Source organism: Balaenoptera acutorostrata, chromosome 17 (assembly GCF_949987535.1).
Source record: "Balaenoptera acutorostrata chromosome 17, mBalAcu1.1, whole genome shotgun sequence".
Taxonomy (NCBI): Eukaryota; Metazoa; Chordata; class Mammalia; order Artiodactyla; family Balaenopteridae; genus Balaenoptera; species Balaenoptera acutorostrata.
The window spans coordinates 70,843,235-70,868,792 of record NC_080080.1 but is presented as its reverse complement, the minus strand read 5'-3'; the positions used below and the strand labels follow the sequence as shown (position 1 = coordinate 70,868,792).

The window sequence follows — 25,558 nt, the reverse complement described above, 5'->3', positions numbered from 1 at the left end:
AAATTTCCTTGCAGATTTAAGGGTATGGTGATTTACATAGTACATAACCATTTGGGGTACTAGCTTTATGTGGAGAGCTTCCTATTAGACTCTTCACCTAAGCAAACTCTGGGTATTGACCTCTCTCCCAACTAGAGCCATATATGCAGTTGTCCACTGCACGATTCTAGAGGTATTTTTCATATAGATACACACTCTAGTCTATATGACATGGGTGGCAGCCCTGTCCTCATCCCCACAAAATGGTGAAAACTAAAGCTCAAGTTTATCAGCTTTAGAAATTGCCTCAAAGTGAAATCTGGGCTTAGTGCTTTGGTTTTATAATTCTATAACTAATAGAACTTAAATGAAGAATAAAGACAGTGTATCCTCCCTTTTGAAGTCCTTTAAAGGGTAGGATCCTTAGTATCTTAGGAATTGAATTGATTTGCTAATCATCATTTCAACAAAAATATCCACCACTTGCCCCATTAAGTGAAATGTAACATAAGAGGGTGTTTACTGGTTTTCTTTGTTTATTTTTAGATATGGACTTTCCAGTTGTCCTCCAGCCTACAAATGCAAATGAGAAAACACAGCTAATTAGAGAAGGACCTCGAAGTTATTGTACAGACTCTTAATATTGAGCCCAATGAGGGTCCACAGTACCTCCTCTTGGTTCAGTCATGTCTCCAGGTGGTCTTGATGGGGGAGGGTAGGGGACATGAAATGCTGTGAACTTTTCCACATTTGTATTTTATTTTTAGGTTAAGGAAAGATGATTGCTACATAATTTTCTCAGTATGCAGATTCACTCTTTGAGTAGAACTCCTAATGGAAACACACATTCCATTTTAATGAATAAAGGCCTGAAGAGTTGTTTTATGATCCTTGCATGAGGTAAGACAGTGGCATTGGACAGGCTTATGAGCCTGCCCTTTATGTGAGTCAGACCTCATTCCTTATAGACTAAAGTAGTATTTCAAAACTGAAGCCACTTTTCATCTATTTAACTAAATGTAGTATTCATATCTGCCTTTAAATATCATCAGCAAAACATACATGAGAATTTATTGTGTGTGTGGAGATTTTTCCTGTCATATTCAATATGGCTACAGAAATATTTCAAAGGCAGGAAGAAATTATTAGGTAAAGACAAATCGCATTATTTTAAAGTATATTTTTGAAAAATTACAAATTGTCACTTACTGAAAACTGACAAATAAAACCAGGAAGGAAGAAGTTTTGTGTGTACTTGTAGATTGGCATAAAAACAAAAACAAAACTTCAGCCTGGTTAAATGTTATAAATGATCCAGAAAATCATTCTGGGCCCAAACCAGCCCCAAACAATGTGTTTGACAATTTTAAGTTAAAATAATTTTTGTCCAACAGGCTTAGATTAGCCAGACTAAGAGAAAGAAACACATGAGGTAAAGGACAGAATTCTAAATTCTACAGCCTAAATTTAAATTTAAAGGCATATCACTCACCCCATTTTCAGTGGGATTAATAACACTGACCAGAAAATGTTCTGCTCTGTGCACGTTGAACATTTATGCTCAGAGGTCATCTCTGCATTTACTTGTTTGATCCTTATATTCATCATGTGGTAGAAACCATATGCTATTTCTAAAATAGTAAGCAGCAAGTGTTTGTTTTTTTCCAGGTCTTCCTTAGTTCTTTATGTAATATTGCATTTTTCAAGATCTTGTTATGTTTTTATGTAACACTGCATGAAATGCCGTTTCCTTTTTTCTTTGTTTCTTATTCTGCCTCACCACCAAATTACCGTTAATTAAAGTTAAATATACATTGTAAGCGGGAATTGGTGTTATAGCTGATAGTTCTGACATAACTAAAATGCTGCTCTAACTCTTGAGTTACTGGAATTTTTTTTCAGTCGACATAATTAAGTAGAAAGAGCCCTGGTTTGAAAATTAAGGACCTGGTTCTAATCTAAGTGCTCACAAACTAGCCCTGTGACCAAGTGAGATGAGAATAATACGGCTACTCTCTCTGACTCTGTTTTCATATCTTCTCTGTTCATATTCCTAATTGCTGCAAGACCAGGTGAAATAGTTGAAGTGAAAGAACTCTGAAAAGTCAAGTATTTAACAAGTATAAGATGGTTTTACATGAGTTTGTATATGTTGATACAGACAAATGTAATGTGACTTCTTATATATACAAACTCTCTCATCCAACAAGACCCATGAAAATACCCAATACTAACAGTGCCAGTGACCAGTAAGTGCTCAGAACTCTACTCAACAATTGAGTGCTACTTTCCATTTGAAGGGAACAATGAGATAAACAGCCCCATCTACGGATAATTTGAGCCACTACATTTTCTTCCTGAGGACTCTAAGCAAAACATCAGTCCTGTTTTTGAACAGGAACTTACAAGTCACAAAGCTCATCTCCTCTTTCTCTCCCAGACCTCTTTTTTCTTTCTCACACGGAATTTTTTACTTCCACTCCCAGCTTTCCCAGAGAGCTGGTACAAGAGTGGTTACGATGAGAATAGGGCAAGAATTAGAATCAGAATCAGATGGTGGAACTCCTGGAGGCATTCTGGCCAATGTTTCCCACATAGGGCTAGTTTCTAGTTACCACGGTTGTGGCAAATGCACGCACATGGATGTCTCTGAGTGAGGGAATGAATTCTACAGAATGCCCCTCAGCTACACAGAAACAAGGATCAACTCTCCATCTGAGGAGGGGCCACGTAAGCATCTTGTGGAGTTGCCATCTGGAATCACCTATTATTCTGAATCCACAAGCATCTCAGCAAAGAAGCATCGAGGAAAGAAAGGACATGCTGACCATGATCCTCAGCAATGGTTGCATGGCTCCGGTTCATGCAGGGTTAAATAAACTGCCACTTCAGTGGCTCACTACCTAATCCTGGTCTCCAGGCTATCAGAGAAGGGATTTCATATAAGGTTTCATAGGTCAACCATTTATTTATTTTTTTTCTGTCTTACATCAGAACATAAATATATATATGCATTTTTATTTACCAAGATACACACATTTTATTTCTTTGAGCATAAATGACATTCTATTTCTACATTTCAAATGGTATGTAGACTAAAACACATTTGACATGGCCTGGTCTGGCAATACACTTACCTGGCAATGCACTGGCTGATCTTCTGACCTATAGAAAGGGTTCCAGTTAAGGCTACCTGATCTCTGTGACAGGCACAATCATGGTCCCCCAAGATGTGCACATCCTAATTCTCAGGCCTTTCATGGCAAAACAGATTTTGTGGATGTGATTATTAACGACCTTAAGATAGGGAGATTATACTGTATTATCCAAGTGGGCCCAATCTAATCACCCTGGTCCTTACAAATGGAGAGCCTTTCCTGACTATGGAGAGAGAGATGTGACTACAGAAGAATGGTAAGAGAGATACAACTGAAGATCAGAGAATGACTAGAGATATGCTTTACAGATGGAAGAGGAAAAGGGCCATGAGCCAAGGTGTGCAGGCAGCCTCCAAGAGCTGGAAAACCCAAGGAAATGGATTCTCCTCTAGAGCCTCCAGAAAGAAACACAGCCTAGCAACACACTGATTTCAGCCCACTGACACCCGTGTTAAACTTCTGACCGCCAGAACTGTATGAGTTTAACACTGAATCAGTGCTCCTCACTTGCTTCTTCCTTGTCCTTCTGACTCCTTGTTCTATATTTCTCTCTTGTTTCACTCCCTCATCCTGTCTCTTTAATTTTATTTTCTGCTTTGTCCCTTCTCTTCCATTTCTCAACACTCCGTCTCCTTCCCTGTCGCCCTCTTCCCACTTCCACCTTTCTTACACTTGACCTTCATTTCTCTGTTTGTCTCCTAATCTCTGCTCACCATTGTCAACTCTCTACTTTCACATTTACTGGAATTTTTAGATAAACTGAACTTTTGGCAATCTACCCCAACTGGTGTGGGGTGGAGAAGGGAGAGACAGGAAATAGTCTGGGTAACAGGATATAAGTAAAGGAATGTCTTCCCCCCTCCAACGTCAAGCACAAATAATCATAACGTTAATAGGCAAAGGGGGAACAAAAGTATTTTTCATTCAGTTCTCTGAGTATACTGACAAATAGAACTAATTTGTAGAGACCACATTATTTGAACGAATGGCAAGGTAATTTATTAGACATTAATTTTGGTTTGTCCTTAGTACTTTAGGAATCTCACTCGAAGGAATGAGTGCTCTCCTGATTTATCTTTAAAAGGTCACTCCCTTGCTGCCCTAGCCTCAGAGGTTAAAAACAAAGGTAGTCAGACACATGGAAAACAACCACCTATGTATGCTTTTGTTTGGGCTGTTGGAAAGGTGCGTGCTGGGAACTCCCTGGTGGTCCAGTGGTTAGGACTCCACGTTCTTATGCCCAGGTTCAATCCCTGGTCGAGGAACTAAGACCCCACAAGCCATGCGGCGCGGCCAGAAAAAAAAAGAAAGAAAAAAAGACGTGTGCTGAAATTTTAGGAAGAGAAGTACCCCCATCATGAGGGGCCTCTAGACTAAAGACAGGTTGGAGAGTTTTTCGGGGAGTTCCCAGAGTAGCCCAGACTTGTGTCCCCACAGGGGAGAGGCTCTGGTGAGATAGCACTTGGATGCCTGGGTGACAAAATTAAGTCAGGACTTTGTAGACATTAAGATTCCTGGGCCCACATCTGGCCCCTCCAAGTAACCACACAGGGTTGGACACTGAGACCTCAGGGGCAACCAGGCTGGAGCAAGATGAGGGGCTCAAAACTTACTTAGGGGTCAAAGACATAAACCCTTGCAGACCCCTTATCATCTGAAGAAGGGGAAGGACTCTCAGAACCCAGCTGAAGTGAAATTTCTTGCTATCCTGTTAAACTGCAGCTCTAAGCCAAAGTCTAATTTAGAACACACCATCAAGAGACTTCCCCCAGATCTCCTCCCAATCGTCATTCTTTGCAGGCTTTCTAGACCCCCTGCCTGGGGCTGTTAGCACGCTCCACCTCATGCCTCCTACTTCCCTTCTCTGCTTTCTCTCCTTATACCTTTTTATCTTTCTCCCACACCACAAGGCCTAAGATTTTTGTCTGTTTTGTGCCCTGAATTCCCATTGCTTAAAAGAGTGCCTGACACATGGTAGACAGTTGGGGAATATTTGTTAAATGAGTAAATTTTTAACCTGTGTCATAGAATAAAGAAATTCCTACCTCCTAGAAATGCAGAAGCTGCTAGGATCCTTAGTTTTTAGGGAGGCTTAGCATATTAATAGCAAAATTAATTAAGTTAATTAATAGAAAAATTAATACATTAGCTTGGCACCCAATCAAACCTCTGACTCAATTTCAGAGTTATCTTTTTTTTTTATTTCAGCAGCCAGCCATCCCTTACTCCTCCCTGATAAGTAGGCAAATGTCCATTTCCAGGCAACAGTCCTTCTCCAAGCAGAGAAAGACCTTCATTCAAGAAACACAAGTCCTCCTCTCCAAAACCCCTCTTCTTCCAGCCTGCAGCCCTCCTAAGCACCTAAGTAACAGTCATCTTCATATTATTCCTGAGCAGTTCTAGACCACAAAGGGCCAGAAATTTAGATTCAGTCACATATAACCAGTTTCTGTAAAACAAAGTCATTTCCAAATTGTAGGTGGCTCAAATTAGCAGTGATTTCCGGAACTACATCTTAGAGTCAGCATTTACATCTGTGTTTTGCACAGTGCTAAAAATGAAGAGACTAATAAATACCTGTTGATTAATTTTCACAACATATACCATTTCTGAGAAAAGTCTTGCTCCAAAAGGGGATTTAAACATGCTCAGTGCCAAAATGTGATACAATTTTCTGGAATTTTCATGCTATTCCAGGGCTGTCCCCAAGAAGCAAAACTAAATTCCCAGAATCATATCAGCACTTACAGGACAGCGGTTAATTCTGCTCACAGCTGGGCTGCCAACTGAGATTTCTCATAGCTGAAAATCTGATTATCAGCTTCTCCAATGCCTGAGAACCCCCAGGCACGTCCCCGTTCCCAGGGCCAGGAAGAAGGATCTTACCTGGGAGGGTTTTCTCTTCTTACTTCTGAGTAATCTGCTCTGGTTCCCGAATATCTCCACTCCTGAGATGTCCAGATTCATCTCCTCTCGAAGTTTCATCTACGACACACTTTCTTTTCTGGTGAAGAATAATTGGGGGAAATTTTTTAGTACAGAGATTCACTTTGGGAATGAAATTCCAAAATTTTCTTTAATTTTTAAAGAATGATCTATTTGGGCATGTATACACATTAACTATTTACTAAACTGATATTTTCAGAATTATTATAATCGCAAAAAGCAATATTTTAAAGCTAATCTAGATTAGCTTTATAAAAGTAAAAAAATGAAAGCCACCAAGCAATGAAACGTATTGCCTATATACTGATTAACTTATTAGCATAACAATTTTCTACAAAATGCCTTCATTTCAAAAGTTTATTGTATTTAGCATGGAATTTATTTTTTTGACTCAATATATAGCATACCAGGAAATTTAATTTTCAGCTATCAAAACCTGAAAGATACATGTTATTCTGAATAAGAGGGTAAAGTTTTAATAGATTTTAAAATGATTCACTTCCCTGCTTATCTCCTGGCTTTTCTTAGTTCTCTCTCTTACCTCTTCTCAGCACATCCCATCCCCCAAACTAAAGGATTTGAAAGGAGGTGGAAAGTGTTGGTTTTTAGGATCACAGGTGCATTTGTATTTGAAAAAACATGATTCATTTTTCATAAATTAAAAATCTGTTGAACGAACTATAATAACCAATAGTCACCGTGCTCAGGACCTGACACTGTCCTAAGAGCTTTATATTAGCTTTATATATTTAATATTTACATATTCACTTAATGCTCACAACCACCTGTGGGACAAGTACTACCAGCATTATTATTCCCCATTTTTCAGACAAACGAAAACAGAAAGGTGAAGTAACGTGGCCATGATCACCCAGTTAGTGAGGGGTAGAGCAGGCTGGTCCTCAAGTCCATGACATTAACAGTTGCACTATATTGCCTCTCCACAATGATCTTGTATTTCCAACTACATTTGTCCTTCTTGAAAACGAACCTTCTACACCTCCCTGCCCAGATCCTTCCCAGAGTTCTTTTATTTTCAAAAGAACTGTCTCTCCTTTTATTATCTACCTTTCTCTTCAACTGCCCTTTCCCGCTCCAGAAGATTCCTCTAGGGAATGGCCCTTACTTAATTCCCAGTGATTTCCTCAGGTAAATCCCCAAAGACTCGAAATCCTCAAATTCCTCAAGAGCAAATTCCTAAAGACTTCACCTGTGTCCTCCTCCTTCTACCTGCAGCACCTGCTTTCTCGGGAAGCCCGTGTGCCTTTCGTAGGGCTACCTGCCACTTCTCTTGCCTGACCGATAACTGCAACGTTAATCAAGCGAGTGAGAAGTTGGATTTTTTTTTTCTTCAGGGTTTTTTTAGTCTGTGTTAATCATACAAATATTCATGTACACAGTCAGGAGAAACCGCCTCATCTTTGTCGCCTCCCAGGTACCAGGAGGCCCCCCACAAACACCCAGCCAGCTTCTTGCTGCACACCACCGTCCAGACGGAAAGGGCGGATACTGCCGCTCCAGCGGCACCCCAGGAGACAGAGAAAAGGCGGGGCAGGGTGGGGCGGGCAGTCAGCTTGCAGCTCTGGGCCCCGGCAACGGCAACGCCACCACCCTCTCCCACTGGGGCTCCCATTGAATCTGGGGAGGGGTTTATCCTTATGCCCACTTCCCACTTGGGCCACACCAGCTGTCTTGGTGAGGTTCTCTCCTGGCTGGAAATGCCTTTGATGGACGTTACGTAACAGCCAGTCCCTGCTGGGGGAAGAGAAGGCTGTTTCTTGTAGAAAAATGTCCCCAATTCAACTGTCCCCATGGGAAAAAGAAGAAGAGCCGGCACGCGTGCACACACGTCCACGCACACCTCACTCCGTGCACACACACAGGTTCCTCCCAAGCCTGAGCCCCTCTGCCTCCCCCGCTGGCCTCAGGTCCTTAAGGATGCTGCCTGCCTCACCTCGCGGGTGCCAGACACTGGTGGTCCTGCCCAGAGGCAGCCTGCCACGTGGTGAAGAGTCCAAGAGGAACAGACTACTGGGGCTGAGAGGGTAGCCCCTGCTGGCCTACTAGGCAGTGGAAAAGAGGGCCTCTAAGGACTTGCTCAGAGCCAAACCAGCGAGAAGAGGCAGGATGAATAGCACTAAGAGCCGCCAGGTCCTGGGGGAGCCGTGGACTCCTTCCACCCCTACTCCGCGGCTTGCGCTCGCTCTGGCCTCTGCAAGGAGCTCACCCCTCCAAAGATGTGCACAGAAAGGGTTTGTTCTTGGGAGGGAAGCCAACGTGCTTGGGACAAGTACCTTGCCAGGTGAGACTGCCTAAAAGCAAGAGGGGGAGCAGGATCCTTCTGGCAGGGCCAGGCCCACTGACGGTGACCTATGAAGCCACTGCTGAATAACGGCAGGCAGCCCCTCCTGGGAAAAGGGGAAGGGGCACCTAGTGTGGGGGAGATGAGGAAGCCCAGAGACCAGCGGGTGTAAAGCCTCCCATGATCCTGCAGGGGCAGCTGGAGATGTGATGCTCTGAGGGCTATCCAGTGAGCAGAGGGGCTGGGCATGTGTGGGCTCCAGGGTGGCGGTGTCCCCGGAGGTTGGCAGCAACAGTGGCCCCAGTCTGGGCCCAACAGGGCCCTCAGACAAAAAGCCATCGTGAGCCCCTGGCTTGGACCTGTGGTGGCCTGGGCACCTCTGCTCTGCTGGGAATGGGGTGTTCTGTGAGTGCACAGAAAGCAGGTGCTCCGGTGTGAGCTCTAGTGCGGCCCCGGCCCCAGCAGCACTGCCCTTTCAGCAGGCAGGCCCCCCCCCACACCCCCCGGGGCTTCTCCAGTGGACCAATGTTTACGCCCCCTTTTATTTGGGGGGAGGTGGGGAGGCAAAGGGAGGATTTCATACAAGCTTTTCTCTCACCGTCAAGCTTGAAAACAACAACCGTCTCGGAAGAGGATGAGGAGGAACAAACCACACGCGTTTCGGTAACTCAGACACCCAGACAGAGCCAGACAGGCAGGCAGGCTCAGCCACACCCAGGCTACATGACCCCCTGCGGCCAATCATCGAGCTGGGCTCCCTGCTGTCTCACAGCCCCGGGGTGGGTGGGGGCGTGGCAACAGGCAGGTGGCCCAGCAACGGCGCCCTAGATCCATATCCCCGGCTACCAAACGAACCAAGACTCGAGGGAAGGAGGGGGTGAGGAGAGAAGAGGGACTTTGCATACTCCTGTATCTTTGGCAGACAGCTGTTCCGGCCTGGTGTGAGCTTCCCGTGGAGATACCCACATCTCAACCTGCTCGGAAGCCACAGGATGCCAGTGGGGACACCTGTCCCAGCGAGCAGCCGGCCAATCAGCCTGTGCTCCGGCTGGGCTGTGCCTTGCCCGCCACCTCCCAATAACTAAGCATCCTGCTCAGGGCGGGGGTCCTTTCATCCCAGCAAAATGTGGTCTCCAAGATCACGCAGTCGGTCAGTGTGGCCCTTCCCCACGGCAAACTCCCCATTTGGGGCTCCATTTTCAGACCCCAGCAGCTCAGCCTCCACTAACAGGCTGCGAAAACACCCCAAAGGACAACTGGAGGGAAACACAGGGAAGCGAGTTGTGTGACTACAGAAGCAGGGGACACCCTCACGTTCGCCTGCTGCACACTCGCTGGTGAGCTGCACCAACACCCGTGTGTGTGCATACAGCACACACATATACACAGCACAGAGGCAGCGTTCCCAGAGTGAATGGGGAGCCGCTGTATACCAAGAATCCAAAAGAGCAGTAAGCGTGATGGCGTTTCTCTCCGCCAAGAGAAACATGGAAGGAAAGCGATTTGAATTGTTTCAAGTGTGTGCAGGAGGACACCTCTCGGCCTCACAAACTCCCACGTCACCTGAGATCTATCCTCCAGGCTTCCTCTGCTGGCCACACAGGCAAGTTTGGTCTTCAGAGAGGTTCTGATGCTAACAAGCCACAGGGCTGATGAATACAAATGTCAAAGGTGTAAAACAACAGAAGATTAAAGAGAAAAGAGGAAAAGCGTGATAACCCATGGGCTGATGCCATTAAAACAAATGGGGTCAGAGTCTTGTGGAATCAGGTGGCACGGCAGCTGTCCTCCTACAGCACCTACCCGCAGAGTCCCCAAGCAGGCCGTGCCAGCTTTGAACCTGAACTGCTTCCAGAGCAAGCAGCTATTCTATAAACAGCATGTTATCCCTTATCTAAAAAAATGAAAGTGGGGAAAGAGGGGAAAAAATTAACATGTGCTCAAAACTACAACCTGTCTGTAGGCAAAATAATTTTTGTTTAAAAAGATGGCTTTCTTTCCCCCCATTTTAAACATTTTTTTCCTTCCCGAGTGCCCTAATGACTTGTTAGATTGACGCCTAATAAACAAAACCCAAAGTGGCTGCAAGGATTTCTTCTTGGTAGCCTTACCACCACTCCCACCACTCAGCATTCACATACACACACGCTGAGTTTACTCAAAACTAGTCTTTCTGATTCTTCCTCTTCTTCCAGGATGGGGGTCAGAGCCACGGGTCCCTGCGATGTGGTCTGCAATCCAGAGGAACCCCTTGCCCTCACCTCCCAGAGTCAACCCTTGTGTCTTTCGTTAATTTTTCTTCTTGGTGACACCCGTTTAAGACTGACTCCCGTTCGCCTATGGTGACATCTTCAACAAAGGACACAGATGGCACAGTGATGTTTGGGCTCTCAAAGTCATAATAGGCGCCAATTGCTCCTTGTAGGTTCCAGTTGGTCATGTCCAGGAAGAAGGCACAGCCGGCCGGGTTGAGCTGGAAGCCGAGCAATCGTTGGAACTTGGAGATGAGCTCGTCCTTGGCGGCGGTGCCCAGGCAGCTGAACTTCTGCATCAGCCCAGGGTCCGGGCCCACGTCCATGCCCTCCACGGCTGGGGCCGGACACTCGCTTCCCCGCCTCCTCACAACTGGGCCGCCGCTGCGCCACCGGGCCCGGGGACCAGTGTGGGGCGTGGGGGGGGGGCGCTGCTAGCTGGCGCCGCGACCCCGCTCCTCCGAGGTAGGCCCCGGGCCTCTCACCACCCATAGGGATAAACTCACTCAGCCACCGGCTCACTCTCGCGCTCCACACCCACCCCACCACCACCGACACCCCGCCGGGCTGCCTCTCACTTCTCCCCTGCCTCCGCCTCAAGTTGGATTTTTTTTTTAATTTAAAAAGTGATTCTAGAGTAGTTGGTATTGGTAAACAGCTGTGACTTTTAAATTCTGATAAAGTTCCTGCCACAATTTTCTAGGATGTGTAGATAGTGTTAAGAAAACTTAATATGTTTTTTAATAACAAACATATGTATGGTGCTTACTATGTGCCAGACCCTATTCTTAGCGTAGTGCTTAATATAGATTGACTCATTTAATCCTCACAGCAACCCTATGAGGTAGGTACTATCATTTCCCATTTCACAGATGGGAAAATTGGAGACATTAACTCGTGCCGTTAATAACAGAAGAACGAGCATTTGGACTCAGGTAGTCTAGCTCTCCCATCTATCTGCTTAATTACTATACCACCCTGGTGCCCTAAGACATATGTGAATTCTGTAAAGTCAGAAACAATACTTATTTAATGTCAAAACAGAGTTTACCCTCAGTATATTCTAACTTGTCCCCTCCCCACTAAAAGTGAATACATAGGTCTATAAATCCAAGTTAATATATCCTGTTCCATTATTCTGATTCCATAAGATTGGAATGAGTACCTTTGTTATTATATATAAAAATAAGGCATTTCAATACCACTCATACAATGAGATGTACAATCTTTTCATGACTTTAAATGTTATCTATTCATAATAAAAGTGAAATTATACTCAATTTCTCCATTGTACAAAGTAAGGTACAAATTGTGAAATTTCTATTAGTAAAAATATACCATTACTTATGTCAGACTATTAAATTAGCAATCCTTTAGTATTTCTTCATAGTACAAAGGAAATACAACGTAGCAAACTTTAACTTTTTCTAAAGGAATTTTATCTGCAACCATTTAAAATAAATGTGTGTGTGTGTGTATGTATATGTATATATACTGTAGCAATTTATTTTGCTTTTTTCCTACGTCAATTTTCCACTGTGAGAAGCACAGTACCCTCCACACTCTGGATCTATCTGTGCTTTATTTCTCTCTCTGGTACTCACCACTGTTGAGTCTACTCTATATGTTATTTACGGTCAATTTATTATCTGCCCCTTCAGAATGTGTGCTCCATCAGAGTAGGGATTTGTCTGTTTTGTTTACTGCTACGTCTCCAGCACTAGAACAATGCCTAACACATAGTAAAGAGTAAATAAAAGGCTGTTAAAGGAATATGACTCTCTGAAGAAATTCTCCCTGCAACATCCTCCCCCTCCCTCCCCCACCCCCCAAATCCTATCTTGGGGAAGACACTGTGTGAACAAGATGAGAGCTCTACCTTCCCTGAGTGTGAAAGACTGCAAGTGAGTTTGCAGAGGCTTATGGAGCCCTGGGAAGTGGATGGGTCAGTCTTGCCGTCTCCCTGTAGTACAAATGGCTCCTGTTAACCTGCTTAACGGAGGTGGGGAGCTGGGGGTTAGTCTCATTAAGATCTTTCGAGGTAGTGATTTGGCATATAATTCAGGATTTAGTGTGACTTAATAATATAGTCAATTCTCATTATCACAGATGCCATATTTGCAAATTTGCCTACCTGCTAATATTTATTTGTAACCCCAAAATCAACACTCAGGGTGCTTTTGTGGTCATTCACAGAGATATACAGAACAGCAAAAAATTCCAGTTGCCCAGAGTACCTGCTCCCAGCTGAGACTGACAACATTCTTTTTGTTTCACCTTTCTTACTGTAAACAAGTGCCACTTTTTTTGCATTTTTGTGCTTTTTGTTGGTAATTTCACTATTTAAAGTGTTTAAAAGCATAGTGCTGCCTAATGTTCCTAAGTGCAAGAAATTACGATGTGCCTCATGGAAAACATATGTATGTTAGATAAGCTTCTTTCAGATATGAGTAACAGTGCTGCTGGGCATGAGTTCCAAGTTACTGAGTCAGTAGTATGTATTAAATAAGGTGTCTTTACAGAAACATGCATAAAACAAGGTTGTGTACTGATCACTTAATGATGAAAACGTTGTGAACAGAGGCTCAAGGGAACTTAACCCTGTATTTCCCCCAGAAGTAATGGTTCCGTATTCACTAAATCACTGTTTGCGGTGACTTCTATAGAACCTAACCACCACGCATAACAAGAATCAACTGTAGCTCCCCTGGAGTTCTCCAGAATGGTTCCCTTTCTGACTTTGGAAACATCATCTCTGTGCTTTCTCACAAATAACCATCCTGGATACAGTAAATATTTACAGAAAGCCATGGATGAGGAATCAGTAAACCTGAATTCATCCCTCCTCCCCCAATTTGGAGGGTCATTCTGAGGAAATTATTTAACCTTTCTTGGTAGAGCCTTGTGATCTGCAAATGGTTTCCTTAATTGAAAGGAAGAACGTGAAAGTCCTTTCATGTTGATGTGTGTAAGGTATTTTTCCAAGTTGAACAACGGCTTTTTCCTTCAGATCTCAGGGCATCTTGGCAGAATTTTCATGGAGCTCCACTGTTAACAAATTTCAGGAACTTGATCATTGGGTTCGAGAGATGAAAAGACAGTTCCCTTGAATAAACCAATACTTTCCTACTTCCAGAATGTCCTGGTCATCACTGAACCTTGCCTGACATCAGAAACTGCCTTTCAACCTCCCTTCTCCCAGGGAGCAGTCCAGCATCCAGTCCCTCTAACTCAAGTGTCCAACTGGCGACAAGTAGTGTCAAGCAAGGAGTCCTGGCTGGTGACTCAGGAGATCTGAACTCTCATCTGCCATTGTTCAACTTTGTTACTGAAGGTAAGTGATTTCACATCTTTGGGCATCAGCTCCTTCATTTAAAAGCAACTGTTACAAGCCTCTTAGATAGCCTCATCCACCAGAGGGCAGACAGCAGAAGCAAGAAGAACCACAATTCTGCAGCTTGTGGAAGGAAAACCACATTCACAGAAAGATAGACAAAATGAAAAGGCAGAGAACTTTGTACCAGATGAAGGAACAAGATAAAACCCCAGAAAAACAACTAAATGAAGTGGAGATAGGCAACCTTCCAGAAAAAGAATTCAGAATAATGATAGTGAAGATGATCCAGGACCTCGGAAAAAGAATGGAGGCAAAGACCAAGAAGATGCAAGAAATGTTTAACAAAGACCTGGAAGAATTAAAGAACAAACACCTAGAAGAATCAAAGAACAAACAAACAGAGAAGAACAATAACTGAAATGAAAAATATACTAGAAGGAATCAATAGCAGAATAACTGAGGCAGAAGAACAGATAAGTGACCTGGAAGACAGAATGGTGGAATTCACTGCCGCGGAACTGAATACAGAATGAAAAGAAATGAAGACAGCCTAAGAGACCTCTGGGAGAACATTAAACAAAACAACATTCACATTATAGGGGTCCCAGAAGGAGAGGAGACAGAGAAATGACCCAAGAAAATATTTGAAGAGATTACAGTCAAAAACTTCCCTAACATGGGAAAGAAAATAGCCACCCAAGTCCAGGAAGTTCAGAGAGTCCCAGGCAGGATAAACACAAGGAGAAACACGCCAAGACACATAGTAATCAAACTGACAAATATTAAAGACAAAGAAAAATTATTGAAAGCAACAAGGGAAACATGACAAATAATATACAAGGGAACTCCCATAAGGTTAACAGCTGATTTCTCAGCAGAAACTCTACAAGCCAGAAGGGAGTGGCACGATATATTTAAAGTGATGAAAGGGAAGACCCTACAACCAAGATTACTCTACCTGGCAAGGATCTCATTCACATTCAACGGAGAAATCAAAAGCTTTACAGACAAGCAAGAGCTAAGAGAATTCAGCACCACCAAACCAGCTCTACAACAAATGCTAAAGGAACTTCTCTAAGTGGGAAACACAAAAGAAAAAAAGGACCTACAAAAACAAACCCATAACAATTAAGAAAATGGTAATAGGAACATACATATCGATAATTACCTTAAACGTGAATGGATTAAATGCTCCAACCAAAAGACACAGGCTGGCTGAATGGATACAAAAACAAGACCCATATATATGCTGTCTACAAGAGACCCACTTCAGACCTAGGGACACATACAGACTGAAAGTGAGGGGATGGAAAAAGATATTCCATGCAAAAGGAAATCAAAAGAAAGCTGGAGTAGCAATACTCATATCAGATAAAATAGACATTAGAATAAAGAATTTTACAAGAGACAAGGAAGGACACTACATAATGATCAAGGGATCAATCCAAGAAGAAGATATAACAATTATAAATATATATGCACCCAACATAGGAGCACTTCAATACATAAGGCAACTGCTAACAGCTATAAAAGAGGAAATCGACAGTAACACAGTAACAGTGGGGGAGTTTAACACCTCACTTACACCAATGGACAGATCATCCAGAAAGAAAATTAGTAAGGAAACACAAGCTTTAAATGACACAATAGACCAGACAGATTTAATTGATATTTATAGGACATTCCATCCAAAAACAGCAGATTACGCTTTCTTCTCAAGTGCACAAGGAACATTCTCCAGGATAGATCACATCTTGGGTCACAAATCAAGTCTCAGTAAATTTAAGAAAACTGAAATCAAATCAAGCATCTTTTCTGACCACATTTTTTCTATGTGATTAGAAATCAATTACAGGGAAAAAAACGTAAAACACACAAACACATGGAGGCTAAACAATACGTTACTAAATAACCAAGAGATCACTGCAGAAATCAAAGAGGAAGTCAAAAAACACCTACAGACAAGTTACAATGAAAACACGATGATCCAAAACCTATGGGATGCAGGAAAAGCAGTCCTAAGAGGGAAGTTTATAGCAATACAAGCCTACCTCAAGAAACAAGAAAAATCTGAAACAAACCATCTAACCTTACACCTAAAGGAACCAGAGAAAGAAGAACAAACAAAACCCAAAGTTAGGGCTTCCCTGGTGGCGCAGTGGTTGAGAATCTGCCTGCTAATGCAGGGGACACGGGTTCGAGCCCTGGTCTGGGAAGATCCCACATGCCACGGAGCAGCTGGGCCCGTGAGCCACAACTACTGAGCCTGCGCGTCTGGAGCCTGTGCCCCGCAGCGGGAGGGGCCGCGATAGTGAAAGGCCCGCGCACCGCGATGAAGAGCGGTCCCCGCACCGCGATGAGGAGTGGCCCCCACTTGCCGTAACCAGAGAAAGCCCTCGCACGAACCGAAGACCCAACACAGCCAAAAATAAATAAATAAATAAATAAATAAAATAAATAAAGGGAAAATAATTTAAAAAAAAAAAAAAAAAAAAAAAAAAATATTTTTATTTTTAAAAAAAAAACCCAAAGTTAGCAGAAGGAAAGAAATCATAAAGATCAGAGCAGAAGTAAATGAAATAGAAACAAAGAAAACAATAGCAAAGATCAGTAAAACTAAAAGCTGGTTCTTTAAGAAGATAAACAAAATTGATAAACCTTTAGCCAGACTCATCAAGAAAAAGAGGGAGAGGACTCAAATCAATAAACTTAGAAATGAAAAAGGAGAAGTTACAATGGACACCACAGAAATACAAAGCATCATAGGAGACTACTACAGGCAACTCTATGCCAATAAAATGGACAACCTGGAAGAAAAGGACAAATTCTTAGAAAGGTATAACTTTCCAAGACTGAACCAGGAAGAAATGGAAAATATGAACAGACCTATCACAAGCACTGAAATTGAAACTGTGATTAAAAATCTTCCAACAAACAAAAGTCCAGGACCAGATGGCTTCACAGGTGAATTCTATCAAACATTTAGAGAAGAGCTAACACTCATCCTTTTCAAACTCTTCCAAAAATTGCAGAGGAAGGAACACTCACAAACTCATTCTATGAGGCCACCATCACCCTGACACCAAAACCAAAGATACTACAAAAAAAGAAAATTACAGACCAATATCACTGACGAATATAGATGCAAAAATCCTCAACAAAATACTAGCAAACAGAATTCAACAACACATTAAAAGGATTATATACCATGATCAAGTGGGATTTATCCCAGGGATGCAAGGCTTCTTCAATATATGCAAATCAATCAATGTGATACACCATATTAACAAATAAAAGAATAAAAACCATATGATCATCTCAATAGATGCATAAGAAGCTTTTGACAAAATTCAACACACATTTATGATAAAAATTCTCCAGAAAGTAGGCTTAGAGGGAACCTACCTCAACATAATAAAGGCCATATATGACAAACCCACAGCAAACATCATTCTCAATGATGCAAAACTGAAAGCATTTCCTCTAAGATCAGGAACAAGACAAGGATGTCCACTCTCGCCACTATTATTCAACATAGTTTTGGAAGTCCTAGCCACAGCAATCAGAGAAGAAAAAGAAATAAAAGGAATACAAATTGGAAAAGAAGTAAAACCGTCACTGTTTGCAGATGACATGATACTATACATACAGAATCCTAAAGATGCCACCAGAAAACTACTAGAGCTAATCAATGAATCTGGTAAAGTTGCAGGATACAAAATTAATGCACAGAACTCTCTTGCATTCCTATACACTAACAACGAAAGATCAGAAAGAGAAATTAAGGAAACAAACCCACTACCATTGCAACAAAAAGAATAAAATACCTAATAATAAACCTACCTAAGGAGGTAAAAGACCTGTACTCAGAAAACTATAAGACAGGCTTCCCTGGTGGCACAGTGGTTAAGAGTCCGCCTGCCAATGCAGGGGACAGGGGTTCCAGCCCTGGTCCGGGAGGATGCCGAGAAGCAACTAGGCCCGTGTGCCACAGCTACTGAAGCCTGCGTGCCTAGAGCCGTGCTCCGCAACAAGAGAGGCCACCACGATGAGAAGCCCATGCACCACAGTGAAGAGTGGCCACCGCTCGCCACAACTGGAGAGGGCCCATGTGCAGCAGCAAAGACCCAACGCAGCCAAAATAAATAAATAAAAATAAAATTAAAAAAAAAACTATAAGACACTGATGAAAGAAATCAAAGATGACACAAACAGATGGCGAGATATACCATGTTCTTGGATTGGAAGAATCAATATTGTGAAAATGACTATACTACCCAAAACAAACTACAGATTCAATGCAATCCCTATCAAATTACCAGTGGCATTTTTTATAGAACTAAAAGAAAAAATCTTAAAATTTGTATGGAGACACAAAAGACGTCAAATAGCAAAAGCAATCTTGAGAAAGAAAAACAGAGCTGGAGGAATCAGACTCCCTGACTTCAGACTATACTACAAAGCTACAGTAATCAAGACAATATGGTACTGGCACAAAAACAGAAATGCAGATCAATGGAACAGGATAGAAAGCCCAGAGATAAACCCACACACCTATGGTCAACTAATCTATGACAAAAGAGGCAAGGATATACAATGGAGAAAAGACAGTCTCTTCAATAAGTGGTGTTGGGAAAACTGGACAGCTACATGTAAAAGAATGAAATCAGAACACTCCCTAACACCATATACAAAAATAAACTCAAAATGGATTAAAGACCTAAATATAAGACCAAACACTATCAAACTCTTAGAAGAAAACATAAGAGGAACACTCTTGGACATAAATCACACCAAGATCTTTCTTGACCCATCTCCTAGAGTAATGGGGAAAAAAAATAAACAAATGGGACCTAATGAAACTTAAAAGCTTTTGTACAGCAAAGGAAACTATAAACAAGACAAAAAGACAACCCTCAGAATGGGAGAAAATATTTGCAAATGAGTCAACAAAGGATTAATCTCCAAAATATATAAACAGCTCATGCAGCTCAATATTAAAAAAACAAACAACCCAATCAAAAACTGGGCAGAAGACCTAAACAGACATTTCTCCAAAGAAGACATACAGATGGCCAAGAAGCACATGAAAAGCTGCTCAACATCACTAATTATTAGAGAAATGCAAATCAAAACTACAATGAGGTATCACCTTGCACCAGTTAGAATGGGTATCCTCAGAAAATCTACAAACAACAAATGCTGGAGAGGGTGTGGAGAAAAGGGAACCCTCTTGCACTGTTGGTGGGAATGTAAATTGATACAGCCACTATGGAGAACAGTATGGAGGTTCCTTAAAAATCTAAAAATAGAATTACCATATCACCCAGCAATCCCACTACTGGGCATATACCCAGAGAAAACCGTAATTCAAAAAGTCACACGCACCCCAGTGTTCATTGCAGCACTATTTACAATAGCCAGGTCATGCAAGCAACCTAAATGCCCGTTGACAGATGAACGGATAAAGATGTGGTATATATATACAATGGAATATTACTCAGCCATAAAAAGGAACAAAATTGGGTCATTTGTAGAGATGTGGATGGATCTAGAGACTGTCATACAGAGTGAAGTAAGTCAGAAATAGAAAAACAAATATCGTATATTAACGCATGTATGTGGAACCTAGAAAAATGGTACAGATGAACCGGTTTGCATGGCAGATATAGAGACACAGATGTAGAGAACAAATGTATGGACACCAAAGGGGGAAAGCAGGGGCAAGTGTTGGGGGTGGTGGTGGTGGGATGAATTGGGACAGTGGGATTTACATGTATTCACTAATATGTATAAAATAGATAACCAATAACAACCTGCTGTATAAAAAATATAAAATAACATTCAAAAATTCAAAAAAAAGAATGCAAAAACACTGTATTGCTAATAACGAGAATGCCAAGCATTTACAAACATTACCAAATAAATAAATAAATGCAACTGTTATTAAATGCTGTATTAGATGACAACTATGGGACTGTCTGCCCCACACGTGTTTGCATGTGGTCAAACAAACATGGAAACCATACCAATGGATGCAGAAAAGAAAGCAAACTTCTCTTTCCTCACCATGCCTGTATTAGTTTGCTAGGGTTACCATAACAAAATACCACAGACTGGGTGGCTTAAACAACAGTTTGTTTTCTCACCGTTGTGGAGGCAAGAGGTCCAAGATCAAGATGTCAGCAGGCTTGGTTTCTTCTGAGGCCTCTCCCCCGGGCTTGCAGGTGCGTGCCTTCTTGCCGTGTGTTCACATGGTCGTCTGTGTGTCTGGTGTCTCTCCCTCTCCCTATATCCTCATTTATAAGGACACTAGTCAAAGTGGATGAGGACCCACGCTAACACCCCCATTTTAACTGTCTCTTTAAAGGCCCTATCTCCAAATATGGTCACATTCTGAAAGTTCGAGGTTCAATATAAGTGGGGGGGGGCATAAGTTAGCCCGCAACACAGGTCATCAATTTCTCAAAATCATGCCAGATTTCAGTTTGCCTTATATTTGGACCATGAGTTCTTTATAAAGCTCTATGTACTTTTTTAGAAATTCCTAATTAGTTTTGGTTTGCTTTTTGAGAAAAGCAACATGCCTTTATCATATCACTAAGCTCTTCCTGGTCCTTAATCACGTTTACTGTGAAAGAATCCATTTTCTTCTTGAAAGATCATATTCCTAGAGCCCTCTGACCTCTTCTGTTTTTTCCTAATTTGTCCTGATTGCTTTCTGGGCTTGCTGCATCACTGTTAACCTGGGATTTACGTTGAGTTACGTTGAGTTGGTTCCTTTCTTCTTTTTAAATCCTGGGTACTCCTCTTTCTTGGATTCTTGTTTTGATGAAGTACATCTGTGGCAGACATAGAGTATTTGCTCCTAGACTGCCTTTCCAGAAAGGACTCACTGCCCAGCTGCAAGGAGGATGGTTAACTGAGAGCTTCCTGGTGTTAACTTCTTCAGGATTCACCTCAGTTTCCTGGCTAAGGTTGTCAGTTTCTGACAAGGAGGTTGTATAAGGGCCTAGCCATTTCTGCCCCACTCAGGACTCCACTAAAGGGAAATCTGCTCTGCAGCTACCGAGGGGGCTGGCAGAGACTTTGTCTGATGGCTACCCCCACCCAGTACTGTGTCTTCCCCTGTTCTGTTCACGAATGTTACCGTCCAGTAAAATTTTGTACTCTAATTCTGTGTCAGCTTCTGCTTCCTGGAGAAACCAATCATTATAAGAACTTCAAGTAATATTTTTTCTAAAAATTTGTTTCAGAAAGGAATCACGGGATTTAAACTTTGAGACTTTGTGTGAATTATCAATTTGTCCTCATATGTGATCGTTACTTTGATTGGTTATACAATTCCAGGTTCAAAATTATTTCCCCACAGAACTTTGAAGGCCTTGCTCTACTGTCTTCTAGCGTCCAGTATTTCTGATAAGAAATCTGATCATAATCTGATTCTCATTCCTTTGTAGCTAGCCTGTTTTTTTCCCCATCTATGAAAGCTTTGGGGGTTTCATCTTTATCCTCAATGCTTTAAAATTCCACTAGGCTGTGTCCAGACACAGCTGTTTTTCATTCATCCTACTTGGATGGCCCTTTCAATAACTAGTGTCTTTCTTCCATTCCTTTCCTTACATTTTCTGTTTTCCCTTTCTGGAACTCTGACTAGATAGCCATTGTGTCTTCTGGGTCTAACCGCCATGCTTTTAGGTGTATATTTTCTCCTCTCTCTATTCTGGTGTCCTGGGAGATATTTTCCATTCTATCTTCTATAACTCGAAATTTGATCTGTTGCCATAATCAGTGTTATTTTTCACCTTAGCAATCACTCTTAGTTTTCAAGAAGTCAGTTTTTCTCTCCTTGCTCCTTTTAATACCACCTTGTTCTGGTTTTTATTGCTGGAATATCCTCTTGGATGTCCCTGAGAATATCAATTAGCATTTTAAAAAGTGGTTTTGTATTATTCCTTGCATCATCTGTTTCCTCCTGGATCAGTTATTTTGTTTGTTCATCTTGGACTTTCTTAAGTTGTTTTTGTTTCCTCTCAAATGTCTGGTAGACATATGCTCATATTCATGAATCAAGGACTACGTTGACTGGTGTTTGTAAAATGCCTGGGTCCTGGGGATAAGCAGGGTTTTTCATTTCTATGGTGCTGGCCCAAGATGCTCCAAACTGCCAACTTAATTGCGAGTGGGGTGGGGCAGCCTTTCTTTCTCTCCAGGTGTCTTATTATTAGGCTCTCCTCTGCCTCTCTCCCCAGCCCTATACTCACCCCATAGGCTCTCCCCAGGCAAATCTGCTCTGCTTAAGCCGTTCTCCAGGTAGCTCCAGCTGGGGCAAAGGCTGCAGCAGCTGCACATTGTTGTGGGCCTCCGACCTTTGAGCTGCTGCCTCTGTGCCTGAAGCCTCTTCGGAGCTCCATGGGGAAAATGGTTGTTTCTGCAAGCTTCTAGAACGTGTATTCTGAGCTGTGATTTTCTCCATTTTGGGCCATGTATCTATTCAATCTCACTTGCTTTCCACAATCCCAGAAATTATTTTAAAGCTCAGGTTTGCTGAATGTACCTACTTCGTTTTCCATGTGGCAGGAAACTTTTTCTTCTTGTATATCTTTATTATCTTTCACTGACATCCTAGGAAAGAGGGATGCAATCATATGTGCCCAACCCTTCTCACTGCATGCTCACATGACTGGAAGAGAGGAGGCATCTCTCTGAGGCCTCTTTGATAAGGGCACTAATCCCATACGTAAGGGCTGTGACCTCACGACTTAATCACTTCCCATAGACTCCACCTCCTAATACCATCACTTGGGCATTAGGTTTTCAACATATCAATTTGGGGCCAGGAGGAGGGACTAAATATTCAATCTTTGGCAACAGACTAAGGGATAAAGGTCAGGAACTTTTAGGGTAGTGGGGATGGAGGGGTGCAGCACCATGTTTCCAACTGTGTGCACTAGAGAAGCAGAGAGAGAAGCTGAGAGGCACTGAGGAAAGCCACAAGGAGGCTTGGTTACCACTCCTCCATGGTTTCCCTGGGCCACCCCTGTATCACCGTAATATACGCCACTTGCTTACATTAGCTCTGTGTGGATTTCTATCACAAGTAAGAGGGCCAGAAATCAGGAAACATCTTGGCCCTCCTGGAACGCGTCACTCTGATCTGGCTGGCTGTTTTGGAAGAGGGTGCATCAGGAAGGGGTTATACCAAGGGGCCAGGATTCCGCCACAGTGCAGTGATGGCCACGACAGTGACCTCTGCAGATAATAAACGCCTGACTTGCCACCCTATAAAATGAGACAGTACGAATAAAATGAAGGCCCTTTCCTCTTAGCCTAATTTACAAGGTTCTTTCCATAAACTTGGGAGGAGGGGTGCGACACATCTTCCCCGCCTCTCACAGAGACAGTATTTTTTTTAACTCTCGGAAACACCATATAACTTTAAAAAGCTACCGCCTTGTTACGTGCGAAAAATGGCAAAATATTCACTAGGAAACAAAAATAAAGCCCACCATTTCGTTCAAGTAGTCTGTGCTTGCCCCACCCTCTAAATTTTTAACTCCTTTCAACCATGTTTGTGTAGCCTTAAGGAAGCCGCTTTCCCCCTTAATGACTAGCCCTTTTTCCTAACCTCGCATTTTCTCCTTAACTCATCCTCACATTTTATTAAAACTTTTACTTTGGGGAGCTGTTACCTTACTTGGGGAGACTTAAGAACTAATTCTAAACCCCTTTCCACAAATAAGATCAATAATTTCAAAATAAAAACTCAATTTGCTCAAACCAACATTATGCCCTCTTGGTTGAAAGGCCCTTGAGGGCAGAACCCAAATCATTAGATGGTTTTTCTGCTCTGCTGACAACCGAGAAGGGGTTTGTTAAATGAAATGTAAAATGGGAGCGGGCTCCAAAGAACCTTGTGAATAACTTTGTTCCCTCTGCGTTGTCGGGCATGGCTGGCGTGGTTTAGTAACTGGGTGACCGCAACGTCTTCAAATACCTTCCGAGACCCGACGAGCTGAGCCGCGGTAGACGCAGCCCCGCGACATTAACCAGCTTTGTCCCGGGAACTGCGGGCTTGACCTCGGGGCTCCCTCCCCGCTTCCTACCTGGAGCCCGCGGGAACCACCCCTCCTTTCCTCGGCTTTGCCCCGCGCCGTCCTCCTCGCCCGGCCACCGGCGTCCCGTTATTAGTGTTCGCGAACCTCTCAACATCTCGAAAGTTCGACAGGCGGCATCGGAAACCAAGCCCGGTGGCTCTCCGCCCTCGAGGTGTGGTAAACTCTCGGCATTTGTGCTTGGGAGAACCCCGAAGTAGTAAAAATCTCTTATTTTGATAACTAAGGGGACAAAAACGCCAAGACTGGAAGGAATCGTACCTACAAGTCCTCTGATTCGTAGTCGGACGCATCACCCTGCACCACGGACCCCTCACACGAGGGGTGAGGAGACATAAAGGTTACAGAACAGGGAAGCCACACCCGACAGTAACTCCCCTAACACCGGGAGTAAAGAAAAAGTGCGACAGACACGCGGAGGAGTCTTGAGTCTTGACACGAGAGTTCGGAACTAGCTCCTGCCGCAGTCAGGCTCCGCGAGCCACAGCCTGGTAGTCTTTCTGCGCACGCGTAAAACAACATTCGGGCACGTACTCCCTTCGCGCCCCACTCTCTCCATTACGCATGCTCAATTTCATCTCTGGCTAAGGGTTGCGCGCTCTGGTTCCTAGGTATTGAATCTCAGGGGGCGGGGGAAGAAGGCTTTCCTGTCCCTTCGATAGCTCAGCTGGTAGAGCGAAGGACTGTAGTTAATACTCTCAAGAGGCATCCTTAGGTCGCTGGTTCGACTCCGGCTCGAAGGAGACAAAGGACGCTTTTGTCGAGCTTCCTGTGATTTATGGTCCTTTCCGCATAAGGATTTCTCTGATAATACATTACTTTCCAAATAACAGGTCGAAACCCTTAGCTTCCTCGGTGTGAATCTTTTGCGAATCCCGGAAACGGGGACATGCGGTCCGAGTTCTGAGCGAGCGGGGCACTGAGTCTGCGCTCAGCGGGGTGGCTGCCGGGTCACGACCTTCGCTTGTTTCTAAAGCGTCTTCGGCATTTCCCGAGCCCCTGAGTGCCGACGCGGCGAAGCCGCGTCCCGGACCAACGGCCGGCTCCCCGGGGCCAGGCCCCTGACCTAGTCCTCAGAGCCCGTGCAAGGTCGGCGATGCGAGCGCTCGGGGCGGCTGCCGTGAGGAGCTGGGAGGTCCGCAAGGAGGATCTCGTGTCCAAGGAACCTGGGAATCACGAAGGCAACGCGGTAGAAAGCACACGAAGCCTAGAAAAATGACTAAAAGTTATGAAGATGAGATGAGAACATACTCCTCCACTCCCTTCGATAGCTCAGCTGGTAGAGCGGAGGACTGTAGTGTGGTGTCCATAGTCATCCTTAGGTCGCTGGTTCGATTCCGGCTCGAAGGAGAGAAACAATTTTTTGTTACTTTGGCCTTAACCATGAAAAGGGACAAGAATGTGGTCAAGAATGTTTATCTTCACTTCTAAACGCTCTGTTCTCTCTCTAGAGGAAGAGATAAGCAGCC

General features: G+C 43.3%; 2 protein-coding genes and 2 non-coding genes across 5 annotated transcripts in view; 3 read left to right on the top strand and 1 right to left on the bottom strand.

Moving 5' to 3' along the window:
• DNAJC5B (DnaJ heat shock protein family (Hsp40) member C5 beta) overlaps positions 1 to 620 on the top strand; it is a 47,490-nt gene extending 46,870 nt beyond the window's left edge. Inside the window, exon 4 of the mRNA XM_057532079.1 lies at positions 526 to 620. Within this exon, the coding sequence (XP_057388062.1) occupies positions 526 to 620 (95 nt within the window). The remainder of the gene's footprint in view (positions 1 to 525) is intronic.
• Positions 1 to 20,998, bottom strand: part of PDE7A (phosphodiesterase 7A) — a 355,014-nt gene extending 334,016 nt beyond the window's left edge. Inside the window, exons 1-2 of one of the 2 annotated variants that reach the window (XM_057532071.1) lie at positions 20,124 to 20,998; positions 6,024 to 6,141 (exon numbers count right to left, since the gene is read on the bottom strand). In XM_057532071.1, the coding sequence (XP_057388054.1) occupies positions 6,024 to 6,122 (99 nt within the window). In that variant the 5' untranslated portion in view covers positions 6,123 to 6,141; positions 20,124 to 20,998. Of the gene's footprint in view, positions 1 to 6,023; positions 6,142 to 20,123 lie in introns of those variants that run through there. The other variant, XM_057532072.1, reaches the window with a different exon arrangement.
• A 3,743-nt stretch (positions 20,999 to 24,741) lies between these two features.
• TRNAY-GUA (transfer RNA tyrosine (anticodon GUA)) lies at positions 24,742 to 24,832 on the top strand. Its single transcript is given in 2 exon segments — positions 24,742 to 24,778; positions 24,797 to 24,832. It is a non-coding gene; the product is annotated as a tRNA-Tyr (tRNA).
• Positions 24,833 to 25,350: 518 nt separating this feature from the next.
• On the top strand, positions 25,351 to 25,439 carry TRNAY-GUA (transfer RNA tyrosine (anticodon GUA)). Its single transcript is given in 2 exon segments — positions 25,351 to 25,387; positions 25,404 to 25,439. It is a non-coding gene; the product is annotated as a tRNA-Tyr (tRNA).
• Positions 25,440 to 25,558: the final 119 nt, after the last annotated feature.